The sequence below is a fragment of the Hypanus sabinus genome (genome assembly GCF_030144855.1).
Source record: "Hypanus sabinus isolate sHypSab1 chromosome 5 unlocalized genomic scaffold, sHypSab1.hap1 SUPER_5_unloc_1, whole genome shotgun sequence".
Lineage (NCBI taxonomy): Eukaryota > Metazoa > Chordata > Chondrichthyes > Myliobatiformes > Dasyatidae > Hypanus > Hypanus sabinus.
In genome coordinates, this window is record NW_026778917.1 from 413,094 (window position 1) to 438,915 (window position 25,822).

The 25,822-nt window shown below is 53.5% G+C and overlaps 1 protein-coding gene across 3 annotated transcripts; it reads right to left on the minus strand.

The window, feature by feature from the left end:
* On the minus strand, window positions 1-24,402 carry LOC132385429 (heme-binding protein 2-like). 3 transcript variants are annotated; one of them, XM_059957494.1, is made up of 7 exons: window positions 23,722-24,402; window positions 17,019-17,087; window positions 16,026-16,104; window positions 12,000-12,111; window positions 11,144-11,277; window positions 2,017-2,174; window positions 1-712 (listed from the first exon to the last, which is right to left on the minus strand). In XM_059957494.1, exons 2-7 carry the CDS (start codon window positions 17,075-17,077, stop codon window positions 613-615), a joined length of 642 nt encoding a protein of 213 aa, XP_059813477.1. In that variant the 5' UTR covers window positions 17,078-17,087; window positions 23,722-24,402; the 3' UTR covers window positions 1-612. The 3 variants fall into 3 exon arrangements, with proteins under 3 accessions (XP_059813477.1, XP_059813475.1, XP_059813476.1); XM_059957492.1 differs by lacking the exon at window positions 23,722-24,402 and adding an exon at window positions 23,605-23,721; XM_059957493.1 differs by lacking the exon at window positions 23,722-24,402 and adding an exon at window positions 23,601-23,673.
* Between the last annotated feature and the right edge of the window lie 1,420 nt (window positions 24,403-25,822).

The window sequence follows — 25,822 nt, forward strand, 5'->3', positions numbered from 1 at the left end:
ACCTCGGGGGGGGGGCGGAGATTAATACCCCCACACCTCCCCTCCCTTCCATTGTCAATGCCCCCCCATCGTGCAGTTATGTCCTTTTTCATACAGCAAGTCTACTACTCCCGGGATGGGGGGAAGAGACTGGGTGGGTGCAGTAAGAGAGGAGGGAGAATGGAGGAGAGATAGGGACAGAAAGTGGGAGGAGGAAATGGAGGGGAGAGGGAGAGGGGGATGAAGACAGAGGGAGGAGAGGGTGAATGCAGGGGAGAGGGGGAGGGAACAGAGAGAGGGAGGAGAGGTGAATGGAGGGGAGAGGGAGAGGGAAGATGGGGACTGGAAGGGAGGAGGGGGAGAGAGTCTAGGAAGAGGGAGGAAGGAGGAGGCGGGAGAGAAAGGGGAAACCATCATCTCCCCTGGCCAACCCACCCGACTGCGCGCACCCGTTCCTGTTCGCAGGTGAGGAGCCCGAGAGATCCGGAGCCCTGTCCCGCACAGGGTGGTCAAGATAGTGGGAATTGTGAATCGGGGGCAGTGGTCCCCTCCAGCACTCCCGGGGTATGCCCACGTCTGGCCGCTGTTGTCCGAAAGTCAGATTCCTGGGTGGGCAGGCCAATCCTGATCATGTCACAGCCGGAACGAGGGTCTCCCGGGGCCCGGGTCACACCGGCCTATTCCCAGGGCCAGGTACCACACCTCGTTACGTCGTCCGAAGAGGCGGAGTGGGCTGCCAAGGGGAGGGGAGAGCAGAGGTCAGTGAACGGCAGAGATCCCTCCCCTGCACTGGGCCTACACAGAGCACCCCCTGTGGGCGAGAGGAGGGAGAAGGGGAAGTGTGGGTGAGGGAGAGGGGGAAGAATAGGGGAAGGAGAAGGAAATGGGATGTTGGCCATTACTAGAGGGTTTGAGTTTAAGAGCAGGGAGGTCACGCTGCAACTGGACAGGGTACTGGTGAGACCACACCTGGAGTACTGCGTGCAGTTCCGGTCTCCCTACTTGAGGAATGACATACTGGCTTTGGAGGTGGTGCAGAGGAGGGTCACCAGGTTGATTCCAGAGATGAGGGGGTCAGACTATGAGGAGCGATTGAGTCACCTGGGACTGTCCCCGCTGGAATTCAGAAGAACGAGAGGAGATCTTTTAGAAACATATAAAATTACGAAAGGGATAGAGGCAGGAGTGTTGTTTCCAACAGTAGGTGAGACTAGAACTAGGGGACATAGCCGCAAGATTTGGGGAAGCAGATTTAGGACGGAGATGAGAAGGAACTGCTTTTCCAGAGAGTGGTGAATCTGTGGAATTCTCTGCCCAATGAAGCAGTGGAGACTACCTCAGTCAATATATTTAAGACAAGGATGGATAGATTTTTGCATCATTGGGGAATTAGGGTTATGGAGAAAAGGCAGGTAGGTGGAGATGAGTCCATGGTCAGGTCAGCCATGATCTTTCTGAATGTCAGAGCAGGCTCGATGGGACAGATGGCCGACTCCTGCTCCTATTTCTTATGTTCTTGTGGGAAAGGGAGAGGGGAAGAGTGAGGGAGGGAGAGGAATGGGGAAATGAGGAGGGTAAGAGTCTGGGAGGGAGAGGTGGAGAGATGAGGGACAGAGGGGGTGAGTTGGGGGTAGGTGGGGAGAAAGGAAAAGATGCCATTGCATCAGCCAGCCTCTCTCCATACAATACCTGTACCCCTCCCACATCCCAGTACCCTCGTTATCATTCCCCTCCAAGCCAACCCCATATTCTTCCTTGACCCTGTACCCCTCCCACCACACTGCTCCCGGTAACCATCCCTCATGCTGCATCTCACTCCCTACCACACCCCCCGTAACCCAAACCAGCACAACTCTCCTGCACTCTGTAACCCTCTCATACCCTTTCCTCATACCCTCCTCACCCTCCTTCCCCACTCTTGCCCGTCTTGCAACCAACATCCCTTCTATTTCCCACCCCTCTGCAACCCACTCATGCTCCTCTCTCCTGCCCCCCCCCGCACCCCTCCACTCTGCACACTCCTCTTGCCCTACGTACCTGCTGTACTCGGCCACGTAGAAATGGTCCTGGGCGAAAGCCTCCGCTTGCCTCAGCAGGTCCTCGAACAGCTCCTGGGACGTGCGTTCAACGTTGAACAGGAAGGGACTGGCCAACCGCACGAACACCGTCCGGGCCGGAGACAGGGTAAGGTAGACCTGTGGCAGGGGAGAGACCAGCTGGGGGGCCGAATGGTCACAGGAAGTAGGGGGTGGCCTCGCTGAGGGGGCTGTCCTGGTTAGAGGGCAGCACCAACAGGGTGGGCAGGGTTTTCAATGCAGGAGGGTAGAGACCCACACTGGGGGCAATTTCCAACAGGGACCCACAGTCCTTGAACTGTGTGAGGGCAGTGCCCAGGAGCGAATGCTCAAACTCCACACAGACGGTGAATGTAAGGGTCAAGGTTGTTTCGTGTTATTTCCAGAACACAAGTGTAAAGGAGAACAAGAAATTCTTACTCTAGATCTGACGCAGCACAGAAAAACACACTAAGATAAAGTACACTAAAGAACACAATAAATAAAAATACATAAAATAGCTTATATACATGGATTGATTGTCTGTCCATAAAGTGACACTAGGCACAGGAGTGTCTGTACATGAGGTGACTGACAGGAATTGATAATGTAGTAGTGGCTGGGGCTGTGGAGGGGTGGGTTAATGTGTGGGGTGTTGATCAGGGGAAAGTAACTGGTTTTGAGTCTGGTGGTCCTGGTGTGGATGATACGTAGCCTCCTCCCTGATGGGAGAGGGACAAACAGTCTGTGAGCAGGATGGGTGGGATCCTTCCTGACATTAATGGCCCTGTTCAGTATAAATGTCCTTGATGGTGGGTAGGCTGGTGCCAATGATCTGTTAAACAGTTTTGAGTGCCCATTGTAGAGCCTCCCTCTCCACCGCAGTGCAGTTTCTATACCACATGGGATGCTGTCGACTGTACATCTATATAATGATCCGAGTATAAATGTACACAGCCCAACTCACTTCATCCTCATCAGAAAGAAAAAGGCAATCGTGAGCTCTCCTGATTGTGTAGAATTCAGGGACCAGGAATGGCAGGAACCTGGGGAGTAGGGTGGGACTGAGTGTTCTGGGACCAGGAACCTGGGAGTAGGGTGGGACCGTGTGTTCTGGGACCAGGAACCTGGGGAGTACGGTGGGACCAGGAACCTGGGGAGTACGGTGGGACCAGGAACCTGGGGAGTAGGGTGGGACCATGTGTTCTGGGACCAGGAACCTGGGGAGTAGGGTGGGACCATGTGTTCTGGGACCAGGAACCTGGGGAGTAGGGTGGGACCGTGTGTTCTGGGACCAGGAACCTGGGGAGTATGGTGGGACCTTGTGTTCTGGGACCAGGAACCTGGGGAGTACGGTGAGACCATTCCCATCTCAACCACTGGCAACTTGTTCCCAATACACACTAATCTTTATAGACAATAGGTGCAGAAGTAGACCATTCGGCCCTTTGAGCCTGCACCGCCATTCTGAGATCATGGCTGATCATCTACTATCAATTCCTGGTTCCTGCCTTGTCCCCATATCCCTTGATTCCCCTATCCATAAGATACCTATCTAGCTACTTCTTGAAAGCATCCAGAGAATTGGCCTCCACTGCCTTCTGAGGCAGTGCATTCCAGACCCCCACAACTCTCTGGGAGAAGAAGCTCTTCCTTAACTCTGTCCTAAATGACCTACCCCTTATTCTCAAACCATGCCCTCTGGTACTGGACTCTCCCAGCATCTGGAACATATTTCCTGCCTCTATCTTGTCCAATCCCTTAATAATCTTATCTGTTGCAATCAGATCCCCTCTCAATCTCCTTAATTCCAGCGTGTACAAGCCCAGTGTCTCTAACCTCTCTGCGTAAGACAGTCCAGACATCCCAGGAATTAACCTCGTGAATCTACGCTGCACTTCCTCTACAGCCAGGATGTCCTTCCTTAACCCTGGAGACCAAAACTGTACACAATACTCCAGGTGTGGTCTCACCAGGGCCCTGTACAAATGCAAAAGGATTTCCTGGCTCTTGTACGCAATTCCCTTTGTAATAAAGGCCAACATTCCATTTGCCTTCTTCACTGCCTGCTGCACTTGCTCATTCACCTTCAGTGACTGATGAACTAGGACTCCTAGATCTCTTTGTATTTCTCCCTTACCTAACTCTACACCGTTCAGATAATAATCTGCCTTCCTGTTCTTACTCCCAAAGTGGATAACTTCACACTTATTCACATTAAACATCATCTGCCAAGTATCTGCCCACTCACCCAGCCTATCCAAGTCACCCTGAATTCTCCTAACATCCTCATCACATGTCACACTGTGTGAAGAAGTTGCCCCTGATGTCCATTTTAAATTTCTCACCTCTGACCTTAGACCTGTGAGCTCTTGTATTTCGCACGCTCCTTGGGAAAAAGACTGTGTGCTTTCACCCCGACTACGCCCCTCAATCTCCCACATTCCAGGGAATAAAACCCTAGTCTACACAGACTGTCCTTGGAACTCAGGCACCCGGGTCCGGGTAACTACAAACAAGCGGAAATCCGAGTAACACACATAAAACTCTGCAGGCCGGGCAGCGTCCATGGAAAAAGGCACAGTCGACATTGCAGGCCAAAACCCTTCGGCAGGACTGGAGTGAAAAGCTGAGGAGTAGATTGAAAAGGGGGTGGGAGGGGAGAGAGAAAGGGACGGGCAGCCAGGGAAGAAAGAAAAGGGGGAGGGGAGGGAGCACCAGAGGGTGGCGATAGGTGGGCAAGGAGATAAGGTAAGTGAGGGAAAAGGGGATGGGAAATGGAGAAATGGAGGTGGTGTAGGGAGCGTTACCAAAATCAATGTTCATGCCATCAGGTTGGAGGCTGCCCAGATGGAATATAAGGTGTGTTTCCTCCAGCCTGAGTGTGGCCTCATCACGACGCTGGAGGAGGCCATGGATGGACATATCGGAATAGGAATGGGAAGTGGAATTAAAGTGATTGGCCACTGGGAGACCAGTTTGTTCTGGCAGATGGAGCGTAGATGCTCAGCATAGTGGTCTCACTAATATACAGGGGTCCACACCAGGAGCACCAAACACGGTAAGTGACCCAAACAGACTCAAAGGGAAATGTCTCCTCACCTGGATGGACCGTTTGGGGCTCTGAATGCTAGGGAGCCGGGAAGTGTAGCACTTGTTCTACTTGCAAGGGTAAGTGGGCAGGGAGGAATGGACAAGGGAGTTGCATAGGGAGAGGTCCCTGCGGAAAGCAGAAGGTTGGGGGGGGGGAGGGAGAGATATGCTTGGTGCTGGGATCCCGTCGGAGGTGTGGAAGTTTCGGAGAATTACATGCTGGGTGTGGAGGCTGGTGAGATGACAGGTGAGGACAAGGGGAGCCCTATCCCTGGTAGGGTAGCAAAAGGATGGGGTAAGAGCAGACATGTGTGAAATGGAAGAGATGGGGTTGAGGGCAGTGTTGATAGTGGAGGAAGGGAAGCCCCTTTCTTTGAAAAGAGAGGACATGTCCTTTGTTCTGGAATGAAAAGCCTGATCCTGAGAGCAGATATAGCAGAGATGGAGGAATTGAGATAAGTAGCAGGGTGGGATGAGAGTCAGTGGGTTGATAATAGACATCAGCTGTGTCTGGAGATACAGAGGAGGGAGGTGTCAGAAATGGACCAGGTGAACCTGAGGGCAAGGGGGAAGTTGGAGGCAAAGTGGTCGAGTTCAGCATGGGTGCAGGAAGCAGCACCAATGTAGTTGTTGATTTAGCGTAGGAAAAGTGTGGGGCGGTCACTAGTGTAGGCTTGGAACATAGACTGTTCTGGTAGCGGACAAACAAGCAGGAATAGCTGGGGCCCATGCCTCTGTGGCAAAAATTTCCATTGTTTCACCACTCCCTGGCTAAAGAAATTCCTCCTCATCTCCACCCTAAAAGGAAACTCCTCTATTCTGAGGCTGTGTCCTCTGGTCTTAGACTCTCCTACCACAGGAAACATCCTCTCCACATCCACTCGCCTTTCACCATTTGATAGGTTTCAATGAGATCACCCCCATTCTTCTGAATTCCAGTGAATACAGGCCCAGAGCCTTCAGGTACTCTCCATCTGACAAGCCATTCAATCCTGAAATCATTTTCATGAACCTCCTTTGAACCCTCTCCAGTTTTAACACATCCTTTCTAAGAAAACAGGCCCAAACCTGCTCACAATACCCCAAGTGAGGCCTCACCACTCTCAACATTACATCCCAGCTTAGTCCTCTTGAAATTAATCGATGGACACAAAATGCTGGAGGAACTCTGCAGGTCAGACACAATCCATGGAAAGTTTGATGTTACGGGCCGAGACCCTTTCTCAGGACTGGAGAAAAAAAAAGACAAGGAGTCAGGGTTAGAAGGGGAAGGGAGGCAAAACACAAGGTGATAGGTGAAACTGGGAGGGGATGAAGAGTGAATAAAGAGTGGGAAGCTGGTTGGTGAAAGGGATACAGAGCTGGAGGAGGGGGAATCTAATAGGAGAGGCCAGAAGGCCATGGAAGAAAGAAAAGAGGGTGTAGACAAGGAGATAAGTTGAGAGTGGGAAATGGGAAGGGGAATGGTGAGGGAGGGGGTGGCCTTTACTGAAAATTTGAGAAATTGATGTTCATGCCATCAGGTTGGAGGCTACCCGGGCAGAATACAAGGTGTTGCTGCTCCAACCTGAGTGTAGCTTCATCACAACAGCAGAGGAGGCCATGGATGGTCATATCAGAATGGGAGTGGGAAGTGTAATTAAAATGGGTGGCCAGTAGGAGGGAGTGTAGGTGCTTGGTAAAATTAATGTTAACATTGCATTTGCCTTCCTCAACACAGGTTCAACCTGTAAATTAACCTTTAGAGAATCCTGCTAAAGGACTTCCACGTCCTTTTGCATATTAGTTTTTTTTAATATATTTTCTTGCCATTTAGAAAATAATTAACTCTTTCATTTCTTCTACCAAAGTGCATGACCATACACTTCCCAAAACGGTATTCCATCTGCCACTTCTTTGTCCATTCTCCTAAAAAGTCAAGTACTTCTCCCTCGCAACTACCTGCCCCTCCACCTACCTTCATACCGTCTGCAAACTTTTCAGCAAAGCCATTACTTCCATCATGCAAATGATTGACATAAAATGTAAAAACAACCGTTCACAACACAGGAGCTATGATGTGGTGGCCATTACAGAGGCTTGGATGGCTCAGGGATAGGAATGGCTACTTCAAATGCTGGGTTTTAGACGTTTCAGAAAGGACAGGGAGGGAGGCGAAAGAGGTGGGGGTGCGGCACTGTTGATCAGATACAATGTCACAGTTGCAGAAATGGTGGACACCATGGAGGGGTTGTCTGTGGAGTCACTGTGGGTGGAGGTTAGGAACAGGAAGTGGTCAATAACTTTACTGGGTGTTTTTTATAGGCCACAGGGATATCGAGGAGCAGATAGGGAAACAAATCCTGGAAAGGTGTAATAATAAGAGTTGTCGTGATGGGAGATTTTAATTTCCCAAATATCAATTGGCATCTCCCTAGAGCAAGGGGTTTAGATGGGGTGGAGTTTGTTAGGTGTGTTCAGGAAGGTTTCTTGACACAATAAGTAGATAAGCCTACAAGAGGAGAGGCTGTACTTGATTTAGTATTGGGAAATGAACCTGGTCAGGTGTCAAATCTCTCAGTGGAAGAGCATTTTGGAGATAGTGATCATAATTCTATCTGCTTTACAATAGCATTGGGGAGAGATAGGAACAGACAAGTTAGAAAAGTGGTTGATTGGAGTAAGGGGAATTGTGAGGCGATCAGGCAGGAAATTGGAAGCTGAAGTTGAGAACAGATGTTCTCAGGGAAAAGCATGGAAAAATGTGGCAAACGTTTAGGGGATATTTGTGTGGAGTTCTGCATAGCTACATTCCAATGAGACGGGGAAGTTATGGTAGGGTACAGGAACCGTGGTGTACAAAGCTGGAATAAATCTAGTCAAGAAAAAAAGGAAAGCTTATAAAAGGTTCAGAGAGCTAGGTAATGTTAGAAATCTAGAAGTTTATAAGGCTAACAGGAAGGAGCTTAAAAAGGAAATTAGGAGAGCCAGAAGGAGCCATGCAAAGGCCTTGGTGGGCAGAATTAAGGAAAACCCAAGGCATTCTACAAGTATGTGAAGAGCAAGAGTTTAAGACGTGAGAGAATAGGACCTATCAAATGTGGAAGTGGGAAAGTGTGTATGGAACTGGAGGAAATAGCAGAGGTACTTAATGAATACTTTACTTCAGAATTCACTATGGAAAAGGATCTTAGTGATTGTAGTGATGACGCAGCAGACTGAAAAGCTTGAGCATGTAGATATTAAGAAAGAGGATGTGCTGGAGCTTTTGGAAAGCATCAAGTTGGATAAGTCACTGGGACCGAATGAGATGGACCCCAGGCTACAGTGGGAGGCGAGGGAGGAGATTGTTGAGCCTCTGGTGATGATCTTTGCATCATCAATGGGAACAGGAGAGGTTCTGGAGGATTGGAGGGTTGCGGATGTTGTTCCTTTATTCAAGAAAGGGAGTAGAGATAGCCCAGGAAATTATAGGCCAGTAAGTCTTACTTCAGTGGTTGGTAAGTTGATGGAGAAGATCCTGAGAGGCAGGATTTATGAACATTTGGAGAGGTATAATATGATTAGGAATAGTCAGCATGGCTTTGTCAAAGGCAGGTCGTGCCTTACGAGCCTGATTGAATTTTTTGAGGATGTGACTAAACACATTGATGAAGGTAAAATAGTAGATGTAGTGTATATGGATTTCAGCAAGGCATTTGATAAGGTATCCAATGCAAGGCTTATTGAGAAAGTAAGGAGGCATGGGATCCAATGGGACATTGCTTTGTGGATCCAGAACTGGCTTGCCCACAGAGGCAAAGAGTGGCTGTAGACTGGTCATATTCTACATGGAGGTCGGTGACCAGTGGAGTGACTCAGATCTGTTCTGGGACCCTTACTCTTCGTGTTTTTTTTATAAGTGACCTGGATGAGGAAGCGGAGGGATGGGTTAGTAAGTTTGCTGATGACACAAAGGTTAGAGGTGTTGTGGATAGTGTGGAGGGCTGTCAGAGGTTACAGCAGGACATTCATAGGATGCAAAACTGGGCTGAGAAGTAGCAGATGGAGTTCAACCAAGATAAGTGTGAAGTGGTTCATTTTGGTAGTTCAAATATGATGGCAGAATATAGTATTAATGTAAGACTCTTGGCAGTGTGGAGGATCAGAGGGATCTTGGGGTTCGAGTCCATAGGACACTCAAAGCAACTGTGCAGGTTGACTGTGTGGTTAAGAAGGCATACGGTGCATTGACCTTCATTAACTGTGGTATTGAATTTAGGAGCCGAGAGGTAATGTTGCAGCTATATAGGACCCTGGTCGGACCCCACTTGGAGTACTGTGCTCAGTTCTTGTCACCTCACTACAGGTGAGGTTATGAGAATAGGTTGAGTGAACTCGGCCTTTTCTCCTTGGAGTGACGGAGGATGAGAGGTGACCTGATAGAGGTGTATAAGATGATACGAGGCATTGATCGTGTGGATAGTCAGAGGCTTTTCCCCAGGGCTGAAATGGTTGCCACAAGAGGACACAGATTTGCTGGGGAGTAGGTACAGAGGAGATGTCAGGGGTAAGTTTTTTACTCAGAGAGTCGTGAGTGCATGGAATGGGCTGCCGGCAACGGTGGTGGAGGCGGATACGATAGAGTCTTTTAAGAGGATCTTTCCTGATGAAGGGTCTCGGCCCGAAACGTTGGCTACTCTTTTCTCACGGATGCTGCCTGACCTGCTGAGTTCTTCCAGAGTTGTGTACGTATTCTTTGATCCACAGCATCTGCAGTTGTATTTTTGTGTTTAGAGTCTTTTAAGAGACTTTTGGATAGGTACATGGAGCTTAGAGAAATAGAGGACTATGGGTAAGCCTAGTAATTTCTAAGATAGGGACATGTTCGGCACAACTTCGAGGGCCAAAGGGTCTGTACTGTGCTGCAGGTTTTCTATGTTTCTAGGCCCCTATATAGCCACTAGTCACCAACAGCTGACCAGAAAAGCCTTCCTTTATTCTCACTCTTTGCCTCTTGCCAATCAGCCACTGCTTTATCCATGCCAGAATCCTTTCTGTAATACCACAGGCTTGTGAAGCAGCCTCACGTGTGGCACCTTGTCAGAGGCCTTCTGAAAATCTAAGTACACAACATCAACCAATTCTCCTTTGTCTATCCTGCTTGTTATTGCTTCAAAGAATTCTAACAGATTGGTCAGGCCAGATTTTCCATTGAGGTAACCATGCTGACCATTTTATCACGTGCCTCCAAGTACCCTGAGACCTCATCATTAATAATCAACTCCAACATCATCGCAACCACTGAGATCAGACTAACTGGCCTCTAGTTTCCTTTCTTCTGCCTCTCTCCCTTCTTGAAGAGTGGAGTGACATTTGCAATTTTCCAATTCTCCGGGACCATTCTAGAATTTAGTGATTCCTGAAAGATCGTTACGAAAGTCTCCACAATCTCTTCAGCCACCTTTCAGAACCCTGGTGTGTACACCGTTTGGTCCAGGTGACCAGTCTACCGACCTTCAGACCTTCCAGTTTAGAGAACCTTCTCTCTAGTTGGTAGTCTCTTTAATATTATTGGCTAGCTTACTTTTGAATTCCAGCTTTACCTTCTCAAATACTTTTTTGTTGCCTTCTGATAATTTTTAAAAGTTTCCCAATCATTTAACTTCCCGCTATTTTTTTTCTCTATTGTATGCCCTCTCTTTGATTCTTATGTCGGCTTTGACTTCACTTGTTAGCCACTGCTGTGTCATCTTCCCTTGAGAATACTTCTTCCTTTTTGTGATATATATTTCCTGTGTCTTCCGAATTGCTTCCAGAAATTCCAGCCATTGCTGCTCTGCCGTCATCCCTGCCAGTGTTCTTTTCCAATCAATTCTGGCCAACTCCTCTCTCATTCCTCTGTAATTCCTTCTACTTCACTGTAATACTGATATATCTGACTTTAGCTTCTTCTCAAATTTCAGGATGAATTTGACCAAATTAGGATCAGTTGTCCCTAAGATGTCTTTCGTTTTCAGCTCCCCAGTCAGTGCTGGCTCATTGAAATGAATACTCACGAGCTCGTCCCGAGGAATGGGCGGGTTGAAGAGGAACCGGCGGGGGAGGTAGGTGAACACAGCGATAGGTCTGGGAACGTCGTTCACGTTCTGGTACATGGTGAGAGTGGGCGCAGTCCGTTCGATCTGAATCACTGAGAAACCAGCAGGCAGAGTCATCAGCTGGGCGGCTTCTGCTTGCCTCCCGCAGCCCCGGCAAAGCGTAGTTCAGTGACCGGACCCGCCGAGATTGCCTCGACCTACTGACCAGCGCCGGGGATTGCGCGGCCCGCTGAGCGACGAACTTCTACTTTCACCCCTACACCGCCCCCTACCACCAATCCACTCCCACCCCCTCCCACTGACCAGCGCCGGGGACTGCGCGGCCCGCTGAGCGACTGACGCGTGAACTTCTACTTTCACCCCTACACCACTCCACCCGCCCCCTCCCACTGACCAGGGTTCCGCTCTCTCTCCACTGACCATATGACTCATTACCATCCCCCCCCCAACCTCCACCGTCCACTGACCAGGTGATCCACTCCCCCTGTCCCGTCATCGACGCGGGGTCAGTCTCCCCAGTCCCGACAAACCGGGATCTGTCCCCTCCCGCGACCCAACAGATCCAGACTGCAACCCCCCCACCCCCCCGACAAAGAAACCATCCGTCCCCTTCCCTGCCAATCCCGGGAGTTTGGGGCCCCGGTGAGATCGTCTGTCCTGATCGGAATTGGCTCGGGGAGGAACCAATAACTCTGGCCTGAAACCGCTTGGTTACGCGGTGACTGAGGAGGTTTCGCCTGGTACTCCTGACCAGCCCCTCTCAGGCTATCTTCCGGGCGGCGGGTCTGACCCTGGAATCTCCGAGGTGGCCTACCCGGTCTGTTTCTCTTGTTGAAGTACTCCCTCAGTCGCTGGACGGATTGGTACCTTCCCTCGGTGGGCAGAACCTGTGTGCCCACCCAGACAGTGGGCGCGTAGGCACGAGTCTGTGAGGGTGAGAAGGGGACACCGTCAGAGGGGTCCGCTCTGGTCACAGAGCCAGCCGGACCTCAAAAAACAGGCAAAGAACATGTAACATCGGCGGCCGTTTCAAAGGAGGTGTGAGGGGCACGTGATTTTACACGGAGCGGTGGGAGCCCGGAATGTGCTGTCTGCTATAGAGGCAGATGCGTTAGGGGCTTCTAAATGTGTAGGCAGAAAAGATTCATTTAGTTAGAAATGTGATTACTGATTTACTGTACTGTTCTATTTTCCGTGTTGTAGCAGTCAGCGCGGCGGTGTCACAGCTCCGGGCGCCGGAGTTCAATCCCAGAGTCCTCGGTAAATCCTCCCCGTGGGGTGCGCGGGTTTTCCCCGGGTGCTCCAGACACGCACCTGGTCATTGTTTGTGTTACAGCAGGGGGTGGTCATGGGGACAAGCTCGCACTGCCGACTCAACGTTCCCAGAACGCTCCTGGCCTTCGCGTGTGGCTCAGCTACTAAACCCGGCGGAACTGTTTCTACTGATGGGAGAAGGGGCAAAACAGTCGGCTGGGGCAGATGGGGCTCGTCAGCTCACCTAGGAGAGGAAAACTCTGATCTCAAACCTCCGCTGCCTAGATTATGGGGAGGGGCTTGGGAGTAAACCCCGAGGAAAAATCCGGAATTGGAGTCCCGAACATAGTCCTACATTGAGTTCAATGCGGACTGGCAAATTCTACAGACAGACAGACATGCTTTATTGATCCGGAGGGAAATTGGGTTTCGTTACAGTAGCACCAACCAAGAATAGTGAAGAAATACAGCAATATAAAACCATAAATAATTAAATAATACGTTAATCATGCCCAGTGGAAATAAGTCCAGGACCAGCCTATTGACTCAGGGTGTCTGACACTCCGAGGGAGGAGTTGTAAAGTTTGATGGCCACAGGCAGGAATGACTTCCTATAACGCTCAGTGTTTCATCTCGGTGGAATGAGTCTCTGGCTGAATGTACTCCTGTGCCTAACCAGTACATTATGGAGTGGATGGGAGACATTGTCCAAGATGGCATGCAACCTGGACAGCATCCTCTTTTCAGACACCACCGTCAGAGAGTCCAGCTCCACCCCCACAACATCACTGGCCTTACGAATGAGTTTGTTGATTCTGTTGGTGTCTGCTACCCTCAGCCTGCTGCCCCAGCACACAACAGCAAACATGATAGCACTGGCCACCACAGCCTCGTAGAACATCCTCAGCATCGTCCAGCAGGTTAAAGGACCTCAGTCTCTTCAGGAAATAGAGACGGCTCTGACCCTTCTTGTAGACAGCCTCAGTGTTCTTTGACCAGTCCAGTTTATTGTCAATTCGTATCCCCAGGTATTTGTAATCCTCCACCATGTCCACACTGACCCCTTGGATGGAAACAGGGGTCACCAGTGCCTTAGCCCTCCTCAGGTCCACCACCAGCTCCTTAGTCTTTTTCACATTAAGCTGCAGATGATTCTGCTCGTACCATGTGACAAAGTTTCCTACCGTAGCCCTGTAGTCAGCCACATCTCCCTTGCTGATGAATCCAACTATGGCAGAGTCATCAGAAAACTTCTGAAGATGGCAAGACTCTGTGTTGTAGTTGAAGTCCGAGGTGTAGATGGTGAAGAGAAAGGGAGACAGGACAGTCCCCTGTGAAGCCCACCGTGGTGGTTTCAGGTGTGGGAGGGGTGTAGTCATGAGAACAGGGTGGGGGCTGTGAGGAGGGGTGGGAGGGGAGAGTGGTGTAAGTGTTGGCTGGGGGCCAACAACAGATGAATCATGTGGGGGATGGGCAGGGGCCACAGTGTCAAATCTGTTGAAGAACAGGTGAAGTTCGTTGACCCTGTCCACACTGCCTTCAGCTCCTCTGTTGCTGGTTTGCTGGAACCCAGTGATGGTTCTCATCCCACTCCAGACCTCCCTCATGTTGTTCTGCTGGAGTTTCCACTCAAGCTTCCTCCTACACCTGTCTTTAGCCTCCCTGATCTTGGCTTCCAGGTCCCCCCGTATTGTCCTCAGCTCCTCCCTATTTCCATCTCTAAACGCCCTCTTTTAGCATTCAGGATGTCCTTAATGTCCTTTGTTACCCATGGCTTGTTATTTGAATAATAAAGGACAGTTCTTGCCGGAACATTGCAGTCCACACAGAAGTTGATGTAACCAGTGATGCACTCTGTGAGCCCATCAATGTCCTCTCCATGTGGCTCACAGAGGGTCTGCCAGTCTGTCACCTCAAAACAATCCTGGAGTGCCTCATAAGCCTCCCCCGACCATTTCTTCGCTGACCTCGAGGCTGCAGGTTTACTCTTCACCAGAGGCACGTAGCAGGGTTTGAGATGCAGCAGGTTGTGATCTGACCGTCCCAGTGGGGGGAGGTCTACGACCAAACCATATCGGTCTCTGCCGTTGCTTTGGCAAGGGGGAGCCTGCACCATGGGCAACAGCTCGCCCTCCATACCGTACTGCCCAGGCTTGCGTATCGAGACAGCTCGGATACAATATCCATGGTCACCTCTGAGCGACGTTAAACCGGGCGTTGTCGTTGGTTGCGGGGCAGCGTTGCGTGAAGGGCCAAGAGGGCCGATTACGTGAAGTCTCCAAATAAATAAAAATATAATTCGGTAGAATTCGGCTCACGGTGTTGTGCCAAGATCGATCTGACCCGTCCCTTCCACACAGCCTTCAATCGTTCTACCGTCTAAGCGCCTACCGAGGAGGCTGTTAAATGTCCCCAATGTATCTGTCTCCACCGCCGCTCTCAGTGACGTGTCCAACTTTCCTGGCATCCTGTCAGGGCTGCTCCCGTTGATACCTCCCTGCCTGCACTTGGAGGCATCTCCCAGTTTCACTTACTGCTCATTCCGGACTCACTGCTGAGCCCCAGTTTTCAACCACAGTCGTTGTTCACTCAGCGATCCAGCCAGCCTCAAAATCGCTGCTAACTTTACCTGTCGCATTTAGTTTCTTGTTTTGCGGCCTCTCATGGCGTGGTGTGTTATTATTTTGGGGTTTATTGTTAAAGCTGCTGGGCCGGCTGGTGGTGTCGTGGCGTCAGCACTGGACTTCCTGAATTCAAACCCGACCTGGGCAGCAGCGCGGAAGGTAGGCCTTGCAATCGGCTTCCGTACCTTGCCATGTGGGTCACGAGGTCACGAAGAGTCCGACTCGACTTAAGGACTGAACGAATTAAAGTTATCGATCGTCTCGGCAGCGCTGGGTGAAGCCTCCTCTATATTCCTCGACACACCCCTTTCCTGATGCTTTCCTCCAAATTATGCCCCTCGTGTTAGCCATTTCCACTCTAGAGAAATAGCCACCGGTTATTCACCCTATCTATGCCCCTCATCATTTTATACACCTCTACCTGGTCACCTCTCATCCTCCTTCGCTCCAAAGAGAAAAGCCCACCCAATCTAACTCTTCCCCTTCACGTGGCAAATGCTCCCTGAGCACCCTCCACGTTACGCATTTCCCTGAGAACACTTACCCTCTGAAGTTGCTGCCTCATATCAGGGGGATTAACCCGTCCAAAATCCTAATCCAGGTGAACTTCTTTTGCATCCCTCTGCGACCAGAAACTCCGAGCGGGTCCCCAGATTTACCTTTTACCTAGAGAAACACCGGACCTTCCGACCCAAAAAAACCCCGCGCCGCCCAGTTAGACCCATGTGGCCAGTTAACCTACGATTTCGGAATGTGGGAGGAGACGGAGAGCGGACAGGCAGCGCCGGGAATTGAACCCGTGTCGCTGACTCTGCAATCTGTGATGTTCAGCGCAACCCCGCCCCCTGGCATGAGGCTATAAACAATGGGGGGGGGGGTGGAGCGTTGACGCTTTGGGAGGGAGATTGGAACTCCAGTTGCCCCCCCACCTCTCTGCGTCCCGATGCAGAGTGAGACCTCACCTCGTAGTCCAGGTTCCGACACACGGTGATGTAGGAAGGGCATTCAGAGGCGTCGGTACAGGTGAGCGGCGTCCGGCTCCTGCAGGGGACAGCGGCGGTGTTAATACCGGCACCTCTCTCTCTCTCTCTCTCTCTCTCTCGGCAACCCGGCCGCAGCTCTCTGGTTTATTATACGTATCCTGAAAATTGTTTTTTTTTTAAACCTTATAAAGTAGAGCAGGTTTGTCATGAGAACGATCCCGGGAATGAAAAGGTTAACGTGTGAGGAAAGTCTGATGGCTCTGGGCCGACACTCGCCGGAGTTTAGAAGAATGAGAAGCGTCTCGTTAAAACCTACGAAATATGGAAAGCAGAAGTGGGGAGGATGTTCCCTGGGGCGGGGAAGGAGGGGGGGTGGTCTAGGACGCGGCCTCGGAATGGGGGGACGTCCCTTTAAAACAGACATGAGGACGCATTTCTTTCGTCAGAGGATTCATTGCCACACACGGCTGAGTATATTTCATTAATCTTTGGGTATACTTAAAAACGAGGTTCTTGATTAGTAGTCAAAGGTTAGGGAGAAGGCTGGACAATGAGGCGGAGAAGGAAAATAAATCAGCCATGATGGAATGGTGGAGCAAACTCGATGGGCTGAATGGCCTAATTCTGCTCCCACGTCTTATGGTCTTTATCAGTGAGGGGTTGGTAGAGCCTGGAGCTGGAGATTTGAGGGGGTGGAATGGGCAGCGGAATGGGAAAGTGGAGGGGATAGAGGGAGTGAGTGGACGGGGGAGGGGGGCAGAGTATGGGGAAGAGGAGGGGATGGAGAAGAGAAGAAAGAGCAGAGGGCGGAGGGGAAGGGTAAGGAGGGTGGAGTGGAGGGGGAGGGGGGAGGGACGGTTGTGAAATAGGATATCTCGGAGCCCGGCGACCGCAAGGGTTCCTCCGCCCTCCGCCTTGGACACAGTCTCCGCCCCTTCCCCTCCCCGAAGGACGAAGGTGCCGGGTACGTACCACTGTGCCGCGACCCCCTGACACAGGAGGGGCAAAGTCCACAGCAGCAGAGGCAGCATAATGCCCACCCTGGAGGCGGAGAGAAAGAGGTGCGAATTAACTCGCGCTCCCAACCCCGGGGATCTCGGGAAACGGGAATTCCCGGTAGGGGCTCACGTCCGGTAGTAATTCCCCATTCAACCCACCCCCTTCCCTCCAACCCTCCGTCCTCTACCCGCTTCCCTTTGCCCTCCCCTCCCCTTTCACCTACATCCTCTAAACCTCCTCCCCACTCCTTCCTCCCTCCCCCTCTCACCCTTCCCTACCTCCCGTTCCTCCCTCCCCATCGCCCTCTACCCCCACCCTTCTCCTTCCTCGTTTCACCCCGACCGCTCCAACTTGACGGATCGTCTTCCTCCTCACTCCTCCACTCCGACCCTCCCGCACAGTAATTCCCTCCCGATTTACACCCGGGAGTGATTCGCTGGCAGTGGACGGCTTCAGTTCCGCGTCGCTCCGGGAGCTGCATTGACGAAGCGAGGTCGGCCCCTCTCCCGGGGCTGCACAGGAAGGAACAGGCGCACCACAGTCTCTGTGCGCCGAGACAGTGACGGATGCCCGTGACCGTGGATCGGTAAGAGGGGCCTAGGGTAGGGGGAAGTGCGCTACGTCCCGGAGATGTCCGCCGCCTGGTGTTTTCCTGTGGGACCTGGTCTCCGGGATGTCCGCCTGGTGTTTTCCTGTGGGACCTGGTGTCCGGGATGTCCGCCTGGTGTTTAACTGTGGGACCTGGTGTCCGGGATGTCCGCCTGGTGTTTTCCTGTGGGACCTGGTCTCCGGGATGTCCGCCCGGTGTTTTCCTGTGGGACCTGGTCTCCGGGATGTCCGCCCGGTGTTTTCCTGTGGGACCTGGTCTCTGGGATGTCCGCCTGGTGTTTTCCTGTGGGACCTGGTCTCCGGGATGTCCGCCCGGTGTTTTCCTGTGGGACCTGGTCTCCGGGATGTCCGCCTGGTGTTTTCCTGTGGGACCGGGTGTCCGGGATGTCCGCCTGGTGTTTAACTGTGGGACCTGGTGTCCGGGATGTCCGCCCGGTGTTTTCCTGTGGGACCTGGTCTCCGGGATGTCCGCCCGGTGTTTTCCTGTGGGACCTGGTGTCCGGGATGTCCGCCTGGTGTTTTCCTGTGGGACCTGGTGTCCGGGATGTCCGCCTGGTGTTTTCCTGTGGGACCTGGTGTCCGGGATGTCCGCCTGGTGTTTAACTGTGGGACCTGGTCTCCGGGATGTCCGCCCGGTGTTTTCCTGTGGGACCTGGTGTCCGGGATGTCCGCCTGGTGTTTTCCTGTGGGACCTGGTCTCGGGGATGTCCGCCCGGTGTTTTCCTGTGGGACCTGGTGTCCGGGATGTCCGCCTGGTGTTTTCCTGTGGGACCTGGTCTCCGGGATGTCCGCCTGGTGTTTTCCTGTGGGACCTGGTGTCCGGGATGTCCGCCCGGTGTTTTCCTGTGGGACCTGGTATCCGGGATGTCCGCCTGGTGTTTTCCTGTGGGACCTGGTGTCCGGGATGTCCGCCCGGTGTTTTCCTGTGGGACCTGGTGTCCGGGATGTCCGCCCGGTGTTTTCCTGTGGGACCTGGTGTCCGGGATGTCCGCCCGGTGTTTTCCTGTGGGACCTGGTCTCCGGGATGTCCGCCTGGTGTTTTCCTGTGGGACCTGGTGTCCGGGATGTCCGCCCGGTGTTTTCCTGTGGGACCTGGTGTCCGGGATGTCCGCCTGGTGCTTTCCTGTGGGACCTGGTGTCCGGGATGTCCGCCTGGTGTTTTCCTGTGGGACCTGGTGCCCGGGATGTCCGCCTGGTGTTTAACTGTGGGACCTGGTGTCCGGGATGTCCGCCCGGTGTTTTCCTGTGGGACCTGGTGTCCGGGATGTCCGCCCGGTGTTTTCCTGTGGGACCTGGTGTCCGGGATGTCCGCCCGGTGTTTTCCTGTGGGACCTGGTCTCCGGGATGTCCGCCCGGTGTTTTCCTGTGGGACCTGGTCTCCGGGATGTCCGCCCGGTGTTTTCCTGTGGGACCTGGTCTCCGGGATGTCCGCCTGGTGTTTTCCTGTGGGACCTGGTCTCCGGGATGTCCGCCCGGTGTTTTCCTGTGGGACCTGGTGTCCGGGATGTCCGCCTGGTGTTTTCCTGTGGGACCTGGTGTCCGGGATGTCCGCCCGGTGTTTTCCTGTGGGACCTGGTCTCCGGGATGTCCGCCCGGTGTTTTCCTGTGGGACCTGGTGTCCGGGATGTCCGCACGGTGTTTTCCTGTGGGACCTGGTGTCCGGGATGTCCGCCTGGTGTTTTCCTGTGGGACCTGGTGTCCGGGATGTCCGCCCGGTGTTTTCCTGTGGGACCTGGTGTCCGGGATGTCCGCCTGGTGTTTTCCTGTGGGACCTGGTGTCCGGGATGTCCGCCTGGTGTTTTCCTGTGGGACCTGGTGTCCGGGATGTCCGCCTGGTGTTTTCCTGTGGGACCTGGTGTCCGGGATGTCCGCCTGGTGTTTAACTGTGGGACCTGGTCTCCGGGATGTCCGCCTGGTGTTTTCCTGTGGGACCTGGTGTCCGGGATGTCCGCCTGGTGTTTTCCTGTGGGACCTGGTGTCCGGGATGTCCGCCTGGTGTTTTCCTGTGGGACCTGGTCTCCGGGATGTCCGCCTGGTGTTTTCCTGTGGGACCTGGTGTCCGGGATGTCCGCCTGGTGTTTTCCTGTGGGACCTGGTCTCCCGGATGTCCGCCCGGTGTTTTCCTGTGTGACTTGGTGTCCGGGATGTCCGCCCGGTGTTTTCCTGTGGGACCTGGTCTCCGGGATGTCCGCCTGGTGTTTTCCTGTGGGACCTGGTGTCCGGGATGTCCGCCTGGTGTTTTCCTGTGGGACCTGGTGTCCGGGATGTCCGCCTGGTGTTTTCCTGTGGGACCTGGTCTCCGGGATGTCCGCCTGGTGTTTAACTGTGGGACCTGGTCTCCGGGATGTCCGCCCGGTGTTTTCCTGTGGGACCTGGTGTCCGGGATGGACAAAACCCAACGGTTGTCTTCGGGAGTCTCTCGGATCAGATCCAGCAAAACAGGCCGCTCGGCCCTTCAATTTGTTCTTCGTGCCTCATCCCCTCCGTCTCTACTCAACGATCTCTCCCCCCTCCCCCCATGCCTGCCCCGTTTCTGCCGGAGGGACAGGGTTCCTTGCCGTCTAACTCTCCCGACCCACTCAGAACTTGGTATCCTTTCACAGGTCACCCCTCAGCCTCGCCTCTCCAGTCTCAGTCTTCATAACTGAGACACCCCACCCCAGGTAATACCCCGGGAATCTCTGAGGAGTGCAGCGGTGGCTTATGACTGCACTCACTCCCGACTCACCAGCGTTTTACACGTGAGCGGCACAGACAGACACACTTCCAACAACCCCTCCCCCACCTGAGACGTGTACACACACTCACATTCCACCCCCCCACACACACCCGCAGACAGACACACTTCCAACAACCCCTCCCCCACCTGAGACGTGTACACACACTCACATTCCACCCCCCCACACACACCCGCAGACAGACACACTTCCAACAACCCCTCCCCCACCTGAGACGTGTACACACACTCACATTCCACCCCCCCACACACACCCACAGACAGACACACTTCCAACAACCCCTCCCCCACCTGAGACGTGTACACACACTCACACTCCCCCCCACACACCCACAGACAGACACACTTCCAACAACCCCTCCCCCACCTGAGACGTGTACACACACTCACATTCCACCCCCCCACACACACCCGCAGACAGACACACTTCCAACAACCCCTCCCTGAGACGTGTACATACACTCACACTCCCCCCCACACACCCACAGACAGACACACTTCCAACAACCCCTCCCCCACCTGAGACGTGTACACACACTCACATTCCACCCCCCCACACACACCCGCAGACAGACACACTTCCAACAACCCCTCCCTGAGACGTGTACACACACTCACACTCCCCCCCACACACCCACAGACAGACACACTTCCAACAACCCCTCCCCCACCTGAGACGTGTACACACACTCACATTCCACCCCCCCACACACACACCCACAGACAGACACGCTTCCAACAACCCCTCCCCCACCTGAGACGTGTACACACACTCACATTCCACCCCCCCACACACACCCGCAGACAGACACACTTCCAACAACCCCTCCCTGAGACGTGTACACACACTCACACTCCCCCCCACACACCCACAGACAGACACACTTCCAACAACCCCTCCCCCACCTGAGACGTGTACACACACTCACATTCCACCCCCCCACACACACCCGCAGACAGACACACTTCCAACAACCCCTCCCTGAGACGTGTACACACACTCACACTCCCCCCCCACACACCCACAGACAGACACACTTCCAACAACCCCTCCCCCACCTGAGACGTGTACACACACTCACATTCCACCCCCCCACACACACCCGCAGACAGACACACTTCCAACAACCCCTCCCTGAGACGTGTACACACACTCACATTCCCCCCCACACACCCACAGACAGACACACTTCCAACAACCCCTCCCCCACCTGAGACGTGTACACACACTCACACTCCCCCCCACACACACCCGCAGACAGACACACTTCCAACAACCCCTCCCTGAGACGTGTACACACACTCACACTCCCCCCCACACACCCACAGACAGACACACTTCCAACAACCCCTCCCTGAGACGTGTACACACACTCACACTCCCCCCCACACACCCACAGACAGACACACTTCCAACAACCCCTCCCCCACCTGAGACGTGTACACACACTCACATTCCACCCCCCCACGCACACCCGCAGACAGACACACTTCCAACAACCCCTCCCTGAGACGTGTACATACACTCACACTCCCCCCCACACACCCACAGACAGACACACTTCCAACAACCCCTCCCTGAGACGTATACACACACTCACACTCCCCCCCACACACCCACAGACAGACACACTTCCAACAACCCCTCCCCCACCTGAGACGTGTACACACACTCACACTCCCACCCCCCACACACACCCACAGACAGACACACTTCCAACAACCCCTCCCCCACCTGAGACGTGTACACACACTCACACTCCCACCCCCCACACACACCCACAGACAGACACACTTCCAACAACCCCTCCCCACCTGAGACGTGTACACACACTCACATTCCACCCCCCCACACACACCCACAGACAGACACACTTCCAACAACCCCTCCCCACCTGAGACGTGTACACACACTCACATTCCACCCCCCCACGCACACCCGCAGACAGACACACTTCCAACAACCCCTCCCTGAGACGTGTACATACACTCACACTCCCCCCCACACACCCACAGACAGACACACTTCCAACAACCCCTCCCTGAGACGTATACACACACTCACACTCCCCCCCACACACCCACAGACAGACACACTTCCAACAACCCCTCCCCCACCTGAGACGTGTACACACACTCACACTCCCACCCCCCACACACACCCACAGACAGACACACTTCCAACAACCCCTCCCCCACCTGAGACGTGTACACACACTCACACTCCCACCCCCCACACACACCCACAGACAGACACACTTCCAACAACCCCTCCCCACCTGAGACGTGTACACACACTCACATTCCACCCCCCCCACACACACCCACAGACAGACACACTTCCAACAACCCCTCCCCACCTGAGACGTGTACACACACTCACATTCCACCCCCCCACACACACCCACAGACAGACACACTTCCAACAACCCCTCCCCCACCTGAGACGTGTACACACACTCACATTCCACCCCCCCACACACACCCACAGACAGACACACTTCCAACAACCCCTCCCCACCTGAGACGTGTACACACACTCACACTCCCCCCCACACACACACACACCCACAGACAGACACACTTCCAACAACCCCTCCCCCACCTGAGACGTGTACACACACTCACATTCCACCCCCCACACACACCCACAGACAGACACACTTCCAACAACCCCTCCCCCACCTGAGACGTGTACACACACTCACATTCCACCCCCCCACACCCACCCACAGACAGACACGCTTCCAACAACCCCTCCCCCACCTGATACGTGCACACACACTCACATTCCACCCCCCCCACACCCACCCACAGACATACACACTTCCAACAACCCCTCCCTGAGACGTATACACACACTCACACTACCCCCCCACACACACTCACACTCCCCCCCCACACACACACACACTCACACTGCCCCCCCCACACACACCCACACTACCCCCCCACACACACACTCACACTCCCCCCCACACACACACCCACACCCCCCCCACACACAGACACACTTCCAACAACCCCTCCCTGAGACGTATACACACACTCACACTCCCCCTCCACACACACACACTCACACTCCCCCCCACACACACACCCACACTCCCCCCTCACACAGACACACTTCCAACAACCCCTCCCTGAGACGTATACACACACACACACTCACATTCCACCCCCCCCCCCACACACACACCCACACCTACCTACCTCACCGGAGACCCACTGTCCAGCAGTGATCTTTCTAGCCGGGAGCTCCCTTTTATAAGAGCACGCACACTCTCGAACCACACGGTCCCCGCCCACCCTCACCGCTGCGAAACAAACCTGTTGCAACTTTTAATGATCGTCAGAGGCTTTCATTCCGTCAGCAGTTAACACGTGATGATATCGGGAGCTCTGGCCGCCGAATCGAGGGGGGGGGGGGGGTCCTGAAGCGTCCTGGCGCTCGGAGTTGATCCCAGAGACGGACAGCCCCCTTTCCCCCTCCATAGACGCTGCCCGGTCCGCTGAGTCTCTCTGGAATCTGTGTGTGACGGGCGGGGGTCTCCACCTCTCCCAGCAAAGATGAGGACCAGTATGATGTGGGCGTTGCCTCTGGCCGCCTTCGCCGGATTCAGTGAGGAGTCTCGCATTGAGAGTAACTGCCTTGCCGGCGACGGGCAGGGAGGGACTCAGCCATGGATAAATGAGACACCAGCCCGCCTGTTGGTTTAGTGTGGAGGATCAGAGGGATCTTGGGGTCCGAGTCCATGGGACACTCAAAGCAGCTGCTCAGGTTGACTCTGTGGTTAAGAAGGCATACGGTGTATTGGCCTTCATCAATCGTGGAATTGAATGTAGGAGCCGAGAGGTAATGTTGCAGCTATACAGGACCCTGGTCAGACCCCACTTGGAATATGTGCTCAGTTCTCGTTGCCTCGCTACAGGAAGGATGTGGAAACCATAGAAAGGAGATTTACAAGGATGTTGCCTGGATTAGGGACCATGCCTTAGAATAGGTTGAGTAAACTCGGCCTTTTCTCCTTGGAGTGACGGAGGATGAGAGGTGACCTGATAGAGGTGTATAAGATGATGATTGATCGTGTGGATAGTCAGAGGCTTTTTCCCAGGGCTGAAATGGTTGCCACAAGAGGACACAGATTTAAGGTGCTGGGGAGTTTTTTTACTCAGAGAGTGGTGAGTGCGTGGAGTCGGCTGCCGGCAACGGACTTTTAAGGGACTTTTGGATAGGTACACGGACCTTAGTAAAATAGAGGGCTCTGGGTAATTCTAGTAATTTCTGAGGTAGGGGGATGTTCGGCTCAGCTTTGTGGACCGAAGGGCCTGTATTGTGCTGTAGGTTTTCTGTGTCTGTGTAGATACCCTCTGCTCCAGGTTGCAGGCTGTTGGTTTCATGAAGCCGCGGCCGCAGTCCCCAGCGCCGAGGACGCGCGGTTCGCTGACCGTTGCGTCCGCCTGCAACGCATCTCTGACGGCTCACGTCGGCTGCGTCTGTGCCCCATGCCCGCTGTCCATATCTCCGCCTGTTCCAGACAGGTTAACAGGGTCTTCTGCGCCGCTCCCGGTGTACAGCCGCGGAGCCGAGGCTCATCGGCCCGCTGACTCCTACATAGCGAAACGATTGTGGATCCGATGCAGTGCAAAAAAACCCCGCAAGATAAAGAACGCAATCATAACAAAAACAACACAATCAATATAGGATGGCTGATATACATGGATTCACTGTATGTCCATAAAGCGACGCTTTATAGTCCTGATAGGAAATGATAAGATAATGGCGGAGGGGTGGATTAGTGAGTGGGGTGTAGATCAGCCCTGCCGCTTGGGGTAAGTAACTGTTTTTGAGTCTGGTGGTCCTGGTGTGGATGCTACGCAGCCTCCTCCCCGGTGGGAGTGGGCTCTGCCTCCCGCCCACCCCCCTCAGACAATTACATTCACGTCCTCCCCCCCCCGCCGAGTAAACAATCCCGCCCCTTCTAACCCTCTGTATTACACCCCGTTCCATTCGACGTTAGATACCTCGCTGGGGGGGGCGGGGGTGGGGGGGAGGGTCTTTCCTACCCTTCACCCAATCTCGATCATAGTTTTGTAAAGGAGTGCTCTGAACGCACCTGGCCCCTCTGCAGCCCCGTACGCCAGCAGAGACCAAGAAACAAGTCCAGTTCATCTGACCATCACAAAGTAGAATCATAATCAGGTGTCCATGGCTGAGTTTACAACTTTCTGCAGCTTTTCCCGACCCCCCCACCCCGGACACCACACAGTGATACAACCGGTTCGAACTGCACAAATCTGAGGGACATGCATCAGACAACAAGAGGGACGCTGGAAACGATCTTCAGCTTTTCTCTTCGGAGCGAGACGGTTCCGAAAGAGTTAGCGGTTACCCCGGGACATGGATCCCATGCTCAGACGCTGAGTCAGC